At 44.3% G+C, this 13,399-nt stretch overlaps 3 protein-coding genes and 1 long non-coding RNA gene across 4 annotated transcripts; 1 reads left to right on the forward strand and 3 right to left on the reverse strand.

Moving 5' to 3' along the window:
* Nucleotides 1–1,133: 1,133 nt before the first annotated feature.
* LOC132452940 (uncharacterized) lies at nt 1,134–3,850 on the reverse strand. The gene is made up of 3 exons (XR_009524540.1): nt 3,301–3,850; nt 1,642–1,885; nt 1,134–1,260 (listed from the first exon to the last, which is right to left on the reverse strand). It is a non-coding gene; the product is annotated as an uncharacterized LOC132452940 (long non-coding RNA).
* Nucleotides 3,851–6,874: 3,024 nt separating this feature from the next.
* LOC132452866 (histone H4) lies at nt 6,875–7,324 on the reverse strand. The gene has a single exon (XM_060045701.1). The coding sequence runs from the start codon at nt 7,237–7,239 to the stop codon at nt 6,928–6,930; it is 312 nt and encodes a 103-aa protein (XP_059901684.1). The 5' UTR covers nt 7,240–7,324; the 3' UTR covers nt 6,875–6,927.
* A 1,053-nt stretch (nt 7,325–8,377) lies between these two features.
* On the reverse strand, nt 8,378–8,822 carry LOC132452750 (histone H2A). Its single transcript, XM_060045543.1, has one exon. It carries the CDS (start codon nt 8,779–8,781, stop codon nt 8,398–8,400), a length of 384 nt encoding a protein of 127 aa, XP_059901526.1. The 5' UTR covers nt 8,782–8,822; the 3' UTR covers nt 8,378–8,397.
* Nucleotides 8,823–9,878: 1,056 nt separating this feature from the next.
* On the forward strand, nt 9,879–10,202 carry LOC132469839 (histone H4-like; the record flags this gene model as incomplete). The annotated part of the gene is made up of 1 exon (XM_060067934.1): nt 9,879–10,202. A coding segment is annotated over one exon (324 nt), but the record flags the coding sequence as incomplete, so codon positions are not given.
* Between the last annotated feature and the right edge of the window lie 3,197 nt (nt 10,203–13,399).

Here is a 13,399-nt window from a genome sequence, read left to right on the forward strand (position 1 = left end):
GACTGGATGCATCACTGCCTGGCACGGTAACTGCACTGCCCAAAGCCGCAAAATGCTGCAAAGGGTAGTGCGGACAGCTGAGAGGATCAGCGGATGTGAGCTTCCCTCCATCCAGGAAACCTACAAGGCCCGGTGTGTCAGGAAGGCTCTCCGAATCATTGGGGACCCCAGCCACCCCAACCAGAAACTGTTTGAGCTACTGCCGTCAGGGAGGCGGTACCAAAGCCTAAGGGCCAAAACCCAGAGGATGACAAGCAGTTTTTTCCCCCAAGCAGTCAGACTCCTGGAAAAACACACTACCCCCCCAACCATCCACACGCACACCACAACAACAGACTGGTTTTTAACCATCTATTGTATTTGTCCAGCATTTGTCTATTGCACAATAACCTGTGGCTGCTATCACGCACACTTGAACACACTACACTTCATACTTTATTAGACCTCATTACTTTTTAGTATTATTGATGCTGCTACTTACTTATTTATTTTTTTACTTCGTTCCTTTTCATATGGTTTCTTATTCTTATTTATTTTATCTTTTACTGTTGCTGCTATGTGAATGTTGAGGAACCAAGCCTAAGATTTTTACTCTTGTGTACTGTACAATAAGATGTAATAAAAGTGATTCTGATTCTGGCGTCTTAACTGGGGGAACTGGATGTTTCTCCAGAAAGTTTTTAATGGTCAAAAATGTCACCAGCTGGAACCCAGCACCTTTCTTCTGGACTGTGACCCTCCCAGTGCACTAGGAACTGGAGGCCGCGGCCCAGACGACGGACCTCTAAGAGCTGGTGAACAGTGAAGGTCTCTGAGCCATCAATGACTCGCGGTGGAGGAGGGGGGCGGGGCAGAGCTGGCTACAGACAAAGGGCTCAACCCTGGAGACATGGAAGGTGGGTTGGATGCGGCAGAGGTTGGGGGGAAGTTTTAGACGGACAGCAGCGGGGCCAATAATTCTTTCAATTGGGTAAGGAACAATGAAGCGGGGGGCAAGTTTCCGAGACAACACCCTGGGCGGAATGTTCCGGGTAGACAGCCAGAAATGCTGTCCCTCACGATAGGGAGGAGCCTTAGAGCGATGGCGGTCTGCCTGACTCTTCATCTGGACAGAGGCACGCTGCAGAGCCGTCCGTGTCCTTCTCCATGTCTGCCGGCGACGGCGGCCGAAGGCCCGGGCTGAAGGAAGGCTGACCTCTGCCTCCTGAGCAGGGAATAGGGGGGGCTGGTAGCCGAGACAGCATTCAAAAGGAGAGAGCCCTGAGGAGGCAGATGGGAGGGAATTAATTGAATACTCAACCCAAGGTAGCTGGAAGCTCCAAGCGAGTGGTCTCTCAGCTGCCATGCAACGCAAAGTAGGCTCAAATTGTTGGTTTGCCCACTCCGTCTGGCCATTGCTTTGGGGATGGTACCCTGAGGACAAACTGACAGAAGCACCAATGAGAGTGCAGAAGGCTTTCCAGAAGTGAGACGTGAACTGTGGGCCCCTGTCGGTAACTACATCCACAGGCCATCCATGGTACTTCAGGCCATCCAACACATGTAAAATGACTAAGTTGGCAGTCTCCGGGATCTTGGGTAATGGAACAAGATGTAATGATTTGGAAAATCGATCACCAACTGTGAGTATAATGGTGTTACCATCAGATAGTGGAAGACCAGTAACTAAATCCAGAGCAATGTGGGACCAGGGTCTCTTGGGTATGGGTAGGGGCTGCAACAAGCCAGAAGGATGTTGTGTGGAGTTCTTACTCCAGACAGAATAGGCAGAGACAAAGGCATGAACATCCCCTCCAATGGTAGGCTACCAATATCTCCAGGCGGATGAAGGCTTGGGTGCGCCAGGATGGCATGAGAGTCGGGATGAATGACCCCACGACAAGACCTGTGAACGGAGGGACACAGGGACAAACAGACGGTTGACAGGGCACTGACTGAGTTCAGCATTGTCTGGTTGGGCTGAGCGCACCGGAGACTCTATGTCCCACTGGACTACCCCAACAATATTGCGGCCAGGAAGGATATTCCTCAGTTCATCTGGGCTACTTGAGGCAGGGAAGATGTTAGAGATCGATACAGATCTCTCCGGTCTCGGGGGAAAATAAGGGAATTATGCACGACCCTTCAAAAATATGAGTGAGTTTCTAACGATACAAAGCTCAATGCAAATGGTTGAAGTTTCCCTTTAACCAAAGAAAAGCAATCAAAGCAAAGTTACGAAAAAATACATTGAGAACACAAGAAAAGCCCTTGGACCTGATGGAGTGCCTGGCGAAGAAATCAAAGCTTGATCTGTTCAGCTGGCAGTGGCCTTCACTAAGAAATTCAACCTGTCCCTGACACATGCCACCGTCCCACCGTCTCAAGTAGGCTACCATAATCCCTGTCCCCAAAAATTCAACTATCAATAACCGCAGTGACTACAGACCCACTGCACTTATACCAGTGGTTGCGAAATATTTTCAGAGGCTTATGACTCATCGCAAATCTAAGAATGCATCCCTTCAACCTTTGACCCCTTCCAATTTGCATACAAAGCAAACCGATCAACAGATGAGGCCATCAACACAGCCACCTGGAACACTCAGCCATCTGGAACAGCCGGGGACCTCCGTAAGGATGGTCTTCGTCGACTACAGCTCTGCCTTTAATACCATCATCCCTGACATCTTTGGGAGCAAGCTGACTGCCGTGGACTTCCCCCCCCCCGCAAACTGGCTGGATAAAAGATTTTCTTACAAATCGACCGCAGTCTGTCAATATTGGCACCCACAGCTCCTCCACCCTCATGTTCAGTACGGGTTCCCCACAAGGCTCTCTCCTGTATGCCATCTACACACATGACTGTACTCCCACCCACCCCAACACAATAGTCAAATTTGCGGATGATACGACTGTGGTGGGGCTCATAACCGGAGGAGACGAGTCGGCCTATAGGGATGATACAACTGTGGTGGAGCTCATAACCCGAGGAGACGAGTCGGCCTATATGGATCATACGACTGTGGTGGGACTCATAACCAGAGGAAACGAGTTGGTCTATAGGGATGAGGTGCAGCGGCTGGTGGAGTGTTGTGCTGCCAACAACCTGACCCTTAACACAAAAAAACTAAGGTGGCTATAATGGATTTCAGGAGACACAGAGCTGCTCCCGCCCCTCACCCCATGAATGGTGACTGGAGGAGAAGCTGCCGGTGACCATTTACCGCTCCACCATCAAGAGTGTGCTGGCCTACACAGAAAAAGGCTGCAGAGGGTGATAAGGACTACTGAAAAAACGATTGGCTCTCCTTTGCCCACCTTGGATGACATCGCCAGCTCTCGATGCATCTCAAGAACAAGAAAGATCATCCGTGACCACCTCCATCCCGGCCACCACCTACTCAGCCTACTGCCCACTGGTAGGAGGTACAGGAGCCTGAAGAGCAGAACCAACAGACTGAACAACATCTTCTTTCCTTGGGCAATCAGGACACTTAACACTCATAAAACATTAAACAAATATACCTCACTTTCTATAAAGTAGATATGCTTACGGCCTTTTATATTTTATATTTATTAATCACCACGCCTGTCCTTGTCTTGTTCCAAATGTTTTTCTTGTGATTTCTGTCTTGTTTTTTTTATAATTTTTTACTTAAATTGCTTGTTTTTTTGTATGTGTAATGCACCTTCAGTTGGTACTCCAAATTTCGTTGTAAAGGCGACTGTACAATGACAATAAAGGCTATCTTATCTCATCTTATCATGGATCAGCCGACTATAAAGAGAAAACGTCAATCGTTGCTGCACGATTTGAAGCCACTGCAGTGGGCGTGGTTTCCTTTGGGATTTGAATATTTTATAAATATTTTGCTTCACACTTGGCGACACATTTAGATATAAATTCAAGATTTAGATTTAGATACAACATTTCAATTTAAAATGTAACATTTAGATATATATTCAAGTTTTTGATTTTGATCTAACATTTAGATTTAACATTTAACATTTAGATTCAAGATTTAGATTTAGATATAACATTTAGATTGAACACTTAACATTTAGATATAAATTTAAGATTTAGATTTAGATATAGCATTTAGATTTCACATTTGACATTTAAGTATTTATTTGTCACATGTTTAATTTGAGAAACAAAAAGCAGTGAAATGGGGATTGGGACTGCAACTCCCAACTGTGCAAAGTATAATAATAATAGAAAAGTAAGAAGATTGTATAAAATAAATAAAATAAAATAAAATAAAATGTTTATGAAGAGGGGGGAATTATGCATTCATTGTCCGTATGGCTTGGGGGATAAAACTTTTTCTCAGTCTTTCTGTTCTGGCTTTTTGAGAACGAAGCCTCTTTCCAGAGGGCAACCATTGAAACATTTTATGGCCTGGGTGATGACGGTCCTTTAAAATTGTATTTGCCCTTGACAGGCAACGCATAGTGAAGTCCAGGGAGTGCAGTGTTGGTGATTTTCTCTGAACACCTGATGACTCTATGCAAGGCCTTCTTATTCTTATTGCCAGCCAACTCGAGAGTTGCTATTTCCATACCAGGTTGTGGTATTTCCAGAAATAACAGACTCAATTGTTGCTGAGTAGAATGTTTTCTGCAGCTCTCTGGATATTCTGAATTTGTTCAGCTTTCTAAGATGGTACAGACGCTGTCTTGCTTTTTTCAGCAGGTTGGAGTTGTGTGATGTCCATGAAAGGTCCTTAGAGATGACTTCTCCCAGATATTTAAAGTGACTCAGTCTCCAACAGGGCACCATGGATGTTTAGTGGTTTGTGATGTAGCCTCGGCTGGACCCTTCTGAAGTCAACCACCAATTCCTTTCTTTTGGCAATGTTTAATTCAAGGCTGTTGTCATTGCACCATGAGGTCAGCATCTTAATTTCATTTAGGTAGGCTGTAACATCGTTGTTGGAGATGAGTCCAATCACTACTGTATCATCCGCAAATTTGACAGTAGAGTTTGAGTTGTAATTGGCTGTACAATCATGGGTGTATAGGGAATAAAGCAGGGGGCTTAGAACACATCCTAGGGGGGCACCAATATTGAGAGTGACAGTATTCGACATGCAGCTCCCAATCTTCACCGCCTGTGGCCTGTCCGTCAAAAAGCTGAGAACCCAGGAGCAGAGAGATGTATTAAGACCTAGATGTTTGGTGACTAAGGGTGCACTCACACTAGGCCATCTGGCCGTGGCCGTTTTTCACACCTAACCGTGCTCAAATCTGCCAGTGTGAGTGTGGCCAGTCTGGCCAGGCCGGGCCAATTTGGCCACTTGGGAGAGGTGTGCTGCTACGGTACGGGCCGTTACGGTACAGATGCTAATGAGCCGACACTCGCACACGCACGGCTACGCAACCTAAGCTGGATGACGCATAGTCCATGCGACGACCACGGACATAATAAAGGCGACGGGCCTTCTTTCCCATTAAACGGTAAACATGTATCCAAATAAGCAACAGACTCTGCAAAGTGCGAACTGTGTTCTCTGTGTTGTTGTCCATTGTTGTTAGAACTCTGACTGGCGGCAGACTTTATTATGGTCCATGCAGCGGACGCTTGGTGATGACGTGTTACTTACGACGTGATGACGTATGTACAAGAGCCTACCGTGGCCAGTTGCGACGGCCAAAGGCCACGGCCAGATGGTCTAGTGTGAGTGCAGGCCAGAGAACAATGGGGCCATTTGAGCAAGGTTAGTTGTGAAAACGGCCAACGGCCATGGCCAGATGGCCTAGTGTGAGTGCACCCTAAAATATTTGGCACAATGGTGTTAAATGCCAAGCTAGTCAATGAACAGCAGGCGTGCGTAATTCCCCTTCCCTTCATCCAGGTGGGAGAGAGTGGTGTGGAGGACATGGGATATGGCATCATCAGTACTTCTATTGGGTCGATAGGCAAATTGAAGGGGGTCTTATGAGCCAGGTGTTGATGAACATATAAAATATTTTACCAATTACATTGACATGACATTTAGACATAAAATTAAGATATAGAATTAACATTTAGATGTATATTTAACATTTAGATATACATTTAAGATTTAGATGTAGGGCTTTAGGGGCTAGTCGCGTTGTCCTGCTTACTGCGGTGAGGGTTTGTATAATTTTGTTAATTAATTAAGGGCGCGACCAGAGGGCGCCCCCGACACATTTTCCGCCCTGGGCGATATATATATTTTTTTCTTCCTGCATGGGCCCCTGATGCCGTCTGGGCCCTGGGCAGCTGCACCGGTTGCACCCTCGATATTTACACCACTGCATTTACTCGTATTTGAGGCGTGGTATACGATTGCCCGGAGCCGTTTATTGGGCGCTACGATGTCTATCATATGAGTCTGTACGTAGCTCTAAGCCAATCAAAGCCTGTTGGTAGCAGGGCAAAGACATAAATCTTGGTAATGAAAGAGTTAAACGCCGAAAGTTGCTATTTTTTCAAAATAAAACGTGCGTTCTAAACTATTTAGAATACCAAAGGAAACGCGTCTGCTGCCATTTTGGATCCGTAAACTACAAGCTTCGGTGCGTTGCATTATGTCGTCTTGCCGTCCCTCCCCGTTCTGTGATTGGTTCCCTATTTCAGGCGAAAATCGGATCCATGGAATCCAGGCTGCCTCGCAGCGCGAAATTAAATTGCGCGCACGGAAACATGGGTCGACCCAGGCTACTAAATGTGAGGAAATTGAGCTAAATGTTGAATTCTCTGAAGTAACCTGCCATCTGACTTCAGGTCAGTTTACTATTTTCACAACAGGGATTCCAAGTTATAGGCCTATATATTGTGGCATTAACACCAACCGATACAGGTCTATATCAATTATTCAGACCAAACTAATTCGTAGATCATGTTAAGAAGAGTCTCTTACAATTATTTGGTTGGCTCTTAAAAGAGCCTTTGGGTTTATTGCTGGTCGAAATGGTTTAACCGCCGAAGCCGTACAGGGTACGTCCCTGCCTCTTCAGAGCATAGACAACATCCATGGCGGTGACGGTCTTCCTCTTGGCGTGCTCGGTGTAGGTGACGGCATCACGGATCACGTTCTCAAGGAACACCTTGAGGACACCGCGGGTCTCCTCGTAGATGAGACCGGAGATACGCTTCACACCGCCACGACGAGCCAGACGGCGGATGGCGGGCTTAGTGATGCCCTGGATGTTATCACGAAGTACTTTACGATGACGCTTGGCGCCTCCTTTTCCGAGTCCCTTTCCTCCTTTCCCGCGTCCAGACATGTTCGAGAAGCTTTGGTAGTCTACTCAATGTGCCACTGAACGAGCGCTCTGACTTTATAAAGGCTTCCTGAGGACCTTCGAGAGATTCAGGGCAGCCTACTGTTACAGATCCCTCCCATTCTCTACTGGCCCCTCCCATTGCCCTTTATTCAGCACAGGACCCTCCCTTTACACAACTAGATTAAAAATAAAGTCATAACCCACGAATTAATATAGCATATCGGCTTTCGTAGCATATCGATAAAACAGCATGTAAAAAAAACTGTTTAGTGAATAGGCCTTTATCTAAATTATATGAAGAATAAGATAAGGGTTTCCTAATTAGTGTGATGAGATTCATTTGGCATATTCGTGGTGTGTCTAACACAAATTTTCCAAACAGGCATTTTACAAAGAAAACAAACAATAAAGTCATATCACCTTAACCGGTTTCAGTTGTTACGGTTTATGTTTTTGGTAATCAAGCAAAGTATCCTAGTGGGTGCATGAAGAAAGAAAACTATGCTATCAAAATCATACTAATAAAGTTTCTAATGAAGTTTACAATTTATAGTTGGAATAAGACTACTAAATGCCGCCATAGTGGGGGGAGGAATCTAGCATAGGCCTATACTCGCATTGTATAAAAATAAATAATCAACATATATGAATCAGCAGTAGGCTAAACCTACAATGTAATAAAGAACAAATAAATACCTAGCAAAGCTTTCCCCATGAAACATTACCCTTTTACAACCGGCGTTTTAGCACCTCTTCCTTTTAATGGAGACGTGAGACATTGAAAGCTCATTGGAGCAACTAAATGTTATGCCATTCATCATGTTTAGAACAAAAAAAGGGTTTACATATTGAGAAAATAATTCTCTTAAGCGTGATACTCTGAGCAAACCTCAGGGACCATATCAACATAATTATTGGCCACTTGAAGCTTCAGATGATTGCCTTTATCTTGTTTTGATGTATTATGTCCCGCCTTTCCTGAAACTACGCCAATTAACAGTTAGGTCAATGTAAAGATTTTAAGATGATCTGAATGGGGCATCCTCCTTCTAATCATTTGAGATTATTATTTCAGTTGACTTTCTGGACGGAATATCTCTTAGTAGATTTGAGTGGCTCTTAAAAGAGCCTTTTGTGGATTGTAGATGGGTTTTCAGTTTACTTCTTGGCGGGCTTCTCGGTCTTCTTGGGAAGAAGGACGGCCTGGATGTTAGGCAGCACACCGCCCTGAGCGATGGTCACTCCACCGAGGAGTTTGTTGAGCTCTTCATCGTTACGCACGGCCAGCTGCAGATGGCGGGGGATGATGCGGGTCTTCTTGTTGTCACGGGCGGCGTTACCGGCCAACTCCAGGATCTCAGCGGTCAGATACTCAAGCACGGCAGCCAGGTAGACGGGAGCACCGGCTCCGACGCGATGGGCATAGTTGCCTTTGCGAAGAAGTCTGTGCACACGGCCAACGGGGAACTGGAGCCCGGCACGGGATGACCTGGTCTTGGCCTTCGCCCTTGCTTTACCTCCGGTCTTTCCTCTTCCAGACATGTTGATTAAGTATTTAAAATGATCCAAAGTGCTCAAAACAGCGTCCGACTGGTATATATTGCGAGCAAGGTCTTTGCTCATTGGCCAGCTGAAACTTCCGTAAAATAGACCAATCACGGCAAAACAAAAAAATGTGACACGCCCTTAAGGTGGCAGTGTTGACAGAAAGAAAGGTCATAAATTAAAAGTAACAGATTAAAATAAGTTATATCAGTAGCGATAACGCCTGAACCAAGAAGATAAAAAAAGGAATACACAAAATCGGATTCTTTAAAAAATGTATACCTTTTCAATATGCTAGAAACTTCCAACATGATTCTCTTGACTTTGACCTTTACAAATCCAATTTGCAACCTTTGTTTATTCGGAAACATATTATAATTATAAACGATAGAGCAATAAACTTACTATTTATATTTTCAACTGTTGCAGTTCACCATAGGGGACACTCAAGATGCATCAGGGATGCAAAGCATGATCATGAACTGCACATTTAGGATCAATTTGACAACAACCACCAGCGCAGCATGTGAAACAGCATCACAAAATCAGAAATATGCAAAAGGTGATGATGCCAAACTGCCTGTCCTGAGCCTGTTATTTCCCCACTTCACCATTCAGAGAGAGGGCTCTGCTTCACTTATCCACCACCCACTTGCATGAAAGCCAACAGCCCCACCAGTTGAGGGCTAGGGATGGTTATTTTCCTTGATTGAGTTCATGTCGGTCTGTTCGCCAAGAAGAATCGTTCAGAATCGTTCGATCGTTCGTTCAGTCGAGTTTCCGGTAGCAGTGAATCGAATCATGGAATGCAAGGTTCTCTGATGAGTCTGTCAGACTCAGCTCCTCCCCTGTTCTCATTCTCAAACGATTGTGGAAGTCGGTCATCAATCAACATTACAACTTTAAAGGCCGTGTTGCAGGGTTTATTTTCCAACGTATTTGTTCAATTTGCTTGTTGGTAATAAAGATTTAAACTGTTATTGATTGTATGGAAAGTTGTTAGGTATCACAAAACAGAATTTAATGCGAAAAAGTAGGTACTATTTTAGCGGTTTGCTATTGATTCTCATGCATAATTTAAATAAAATGTATTAAAAAGCAAAGGTGGAAAGGGGCTCGGAAAAGGAGGCGCCAAGCGCCACCGTAAAGTTCTCCGTGATAACATCCAGGGCATCACTAAGCCCGCCATTCGCCGTCTTGCCCGTCGTGGCGGTGTGAAGCGTATCTCTGGCCTCATCTACGAGGAGACCCGCGGTGTCCTCAAGGTGTTCCTTGAGAACGTGATCCGTGATGCCGTCACCTACACCGAGCACGCCAAGAGGAAGACCGTCACCGCCATGGATGTTGTCTATGCCCTGAAGAGGCAGGGACGCACCCTGTACGGCTTCGCGGTTAAACCAGACTTCACGCAACTTTAAATCCAAAGGCTCTTTTTAGAGCAACCCAAATTAATTTGAGACGCTTCCGACTATGGTCCTATTAATATACCGATGTGTCAAGTAGCACATTCGAAGGATGGGCTTTTTAATGCCTCCAGTCAGAACTTATTTTTCTAAATAGTCATAGCCTACTGCTTTAAAACAAATTCTCATTTAGACGCATGAATCAATCCACAACACATAGGCAGTACATATTTTTAAATAGCCATCATACATCAGGAGATGTTTTGAATTAATGTGAACGTAAACAATATTCTTCTGAAGTGCATAAATACAAAACATGTATTTATCGCCTCTAGATTTGATATGTGTGAACATCACTGTTGAGTAGTATGGCTAAACTTTGATTCTAAATTAACGGTAGGCCTATGTAGCACCCAGTGTTGGGATAGTTCACTTTCTACGTGAACTAGTTCAAAGTTCAGTTCACAAATTTTAAAATGAACTAGTTCAGTTCAACGTTCATAATTCAAAGATTTTAACTAAGTTCACAGTTCCAAAAAATGAACTAGTTCATAGTTATTTTTTTCAATATGTTGCTGTGTGAGCTATTATTTTTTTCCGGTATTTTGAACATCGAGCCCACTTCGTGATTTGTATAGGATGATATAGAGTGGTTGAATCAAGCATCGTAGCGAAAATGTATTGTACATTTAGCGCATTTTGTAAATCCCATTGATTTCTGTTGGAAGACTCATTGCTTCGTTGGCCGGAAGCGGAAAGGGAACTAGTTTGGTTGTAGTTCAAATTTGGTTGTAGTCTTTTCGCTCGGTTCTAGCCCTACTGTTGAGTCGGAGAACCGAGCGAAAAGACTACAACCAAACGTAAACAGCCCCCATTTACGTTTCCGGCCAACAAGCAATGATTCTAGGAGGTATTCTAGTCTGCTGCGCTATGAGCCAGCGGGAGATAACATTATGGATTGTACATATTTATAATTCGAAATTCGTCTCAGCCTTTATACCACAGACACTCTAGGGTCCATAGCATATAACCGTGTTGTCTGATTACAGTTTGATTCATTTTTCACTATTTAACAGACCTCGTTCTGAAGAATAATCACCGCGCCATTTGTTTCAATGGGAATCGGGACGGTCTATACTTTCAACATAAAGAGTATTTATATTTTTTAATTCGTCCCAGCCTTTACACCACAGACACTATAGGGTCTATAGCATATAACCGCATTTTCTGATTGCAGTTTAATGTAACAGAAAGCTGACAACGCCGCAACTGCAAATGAAACACACGGAGATAACCATGGCAACCGGTCAAACAAATCATTCTGCGCACGCATCCGCCGTTTTGATAAACAAATAACCCCCCAATTGAACGAAGTTAAACCGAGTGCGCGTGCCGTTCACAGACACCAGAATGAACGAGTTCACAGTAACGTTCATCAGGCAGTAATACAGTACGTTCAGTTCACGTTCGCCGAAAATATGAACGAGTTCATGAACTATCGTTCAATGAACGCGTTCAGGCACAACACTGGTAGCACCCCTGTAAAAGGGGTGAAATGATCATTAAATGAATTAATAATCAGACGACGCTGTATCTCTTCTTCATAACAGAGGTAATCTGAAGAGCAAACACACTGCGCCCCCTACAGACCTGATGCAGACCAGAGCAATTGGTCGCCGGCTCACCAAAATACTGATCACCGGATGATAGATTAATCATGTACTGTTTTAGACCATAGAATCCTGTAATCTGTTAGAAAACGAAGTCACACTGATACACAGAATAGGGAAATACTGAGAATGGCTTATGACCAAAATAAACACATTAAATAAATACCTTTGAATCAAAATAATAGCTTGTAAACCGTTTTTTTCGCATCAATCAATATTAATATAAAAATCAAAATATATTCAGCCTACTACACACTCTTCAAAATAGATGTCGTTCTCGACATCAGAGAATGAATAACATCACAATTTTTTTTTTTCTTTTACAAGCTTTTGTATTTTAACTATAAAGAAGATATCAAAATAACTCAACCTTCTTCAGAAGCCAACAGCTTAATCAAAAGTCCACGAACGTATGAAAAGGCACTCCGTTGTTTCAACAACAGTCCATGAGTGTATGGAATGTATGTGTATGAACGCATTCGGCTTATTTCAAATTCCAACAAATGTAAAGGAATGTATGCATGTTGTGCATTGCACTCGGCTTGACGTAAAGTCCAAGAGTGTGAGTATGTAGTGTAGCACTCAACTTATCACCAAGTCCAGGAGTGTAGTGTATATTTGTTAGTGATGTTGCACTCGGCTTCTCGCAAAGTCCAGGAGTGTACTGTATGTATAATGTATGTGGTTGTGTGGGACATTTAGGCAAAGGATATGAGAAGAGGGGGAATTTGGAGGTTCTCTTCAATCAGTACACGGGGATAGCAGGCTGGTAGTCGAAGGGCTGCTCTGTAGTCATCCATCCACCCGTCGGTTGCATGGCTCCATACGGCAGGGGCACTGGATGGTACCAGTACATGATGTTGCCTGGAGGTCCTGCACTGTGTCATACAGGGTGGCCCAGCTGGTCATATGTGAAGACTCTCGGAGGTCGCCTCTCTCTCACTGGTCGTTGATAGTGCTGCGCTGCTTTGCTGTTGTCACTTGGAACAGGTGACGGTGGTGCTGACATTCTTTCTTCCACGACAGGCTCCTCTTGAACATGCATTTCCTCTTGATCCAATATCTCCTCTTCCCCCAGCATATCTCCTATGTCCTGAGCATCTTGCTGCTGGGGTATATTTTGCTGCTGACGTTCAGCATCATTGACATCCTCTCTTTCCGTGTTCACAGGTTGCATCACGGACAGTGGCTCACCCATGGGCATGTAGTAATATCCATAGTCTTCGTCATCACTCTCATTATCCTCTTGATGCATTACTTCCTTGTCTTTACTGGTCCTAGCTGTGACTTTCCTCTTCTGTTTAGCAGGTTGTAACTGGATCTCCAGGGGCAAACTATCGCATGGCAAGAGAAGATTGCGGTGCAGAATTCGACTTCCTCTTCCTTTCCCTTGCTCGGGTATGACTTCATATATCGGCATGTTTTTTCCCACTTGACGGATGACTTTGTTGATACTGTCCTCCCAGTGATTGCGCCGGAAGTTCCTCCTCTGGGTGTCATATTCCTAATGAGGACTCTGTCGCCCTCGTGCAACACGGAACT

The sequence above is a fragment of the Gadus macrocephalus genome, chromosome 2 (assembly GCF_031168955.1).
Source record: "Gadus macrocephalus chromosome 2, ASM3116895v1".
NCBI lineage: Eukaryota > Metazoa > Chordata > Actinopteri > Gadiformes > Gadidae > Gadus > Gadus macrocephalus.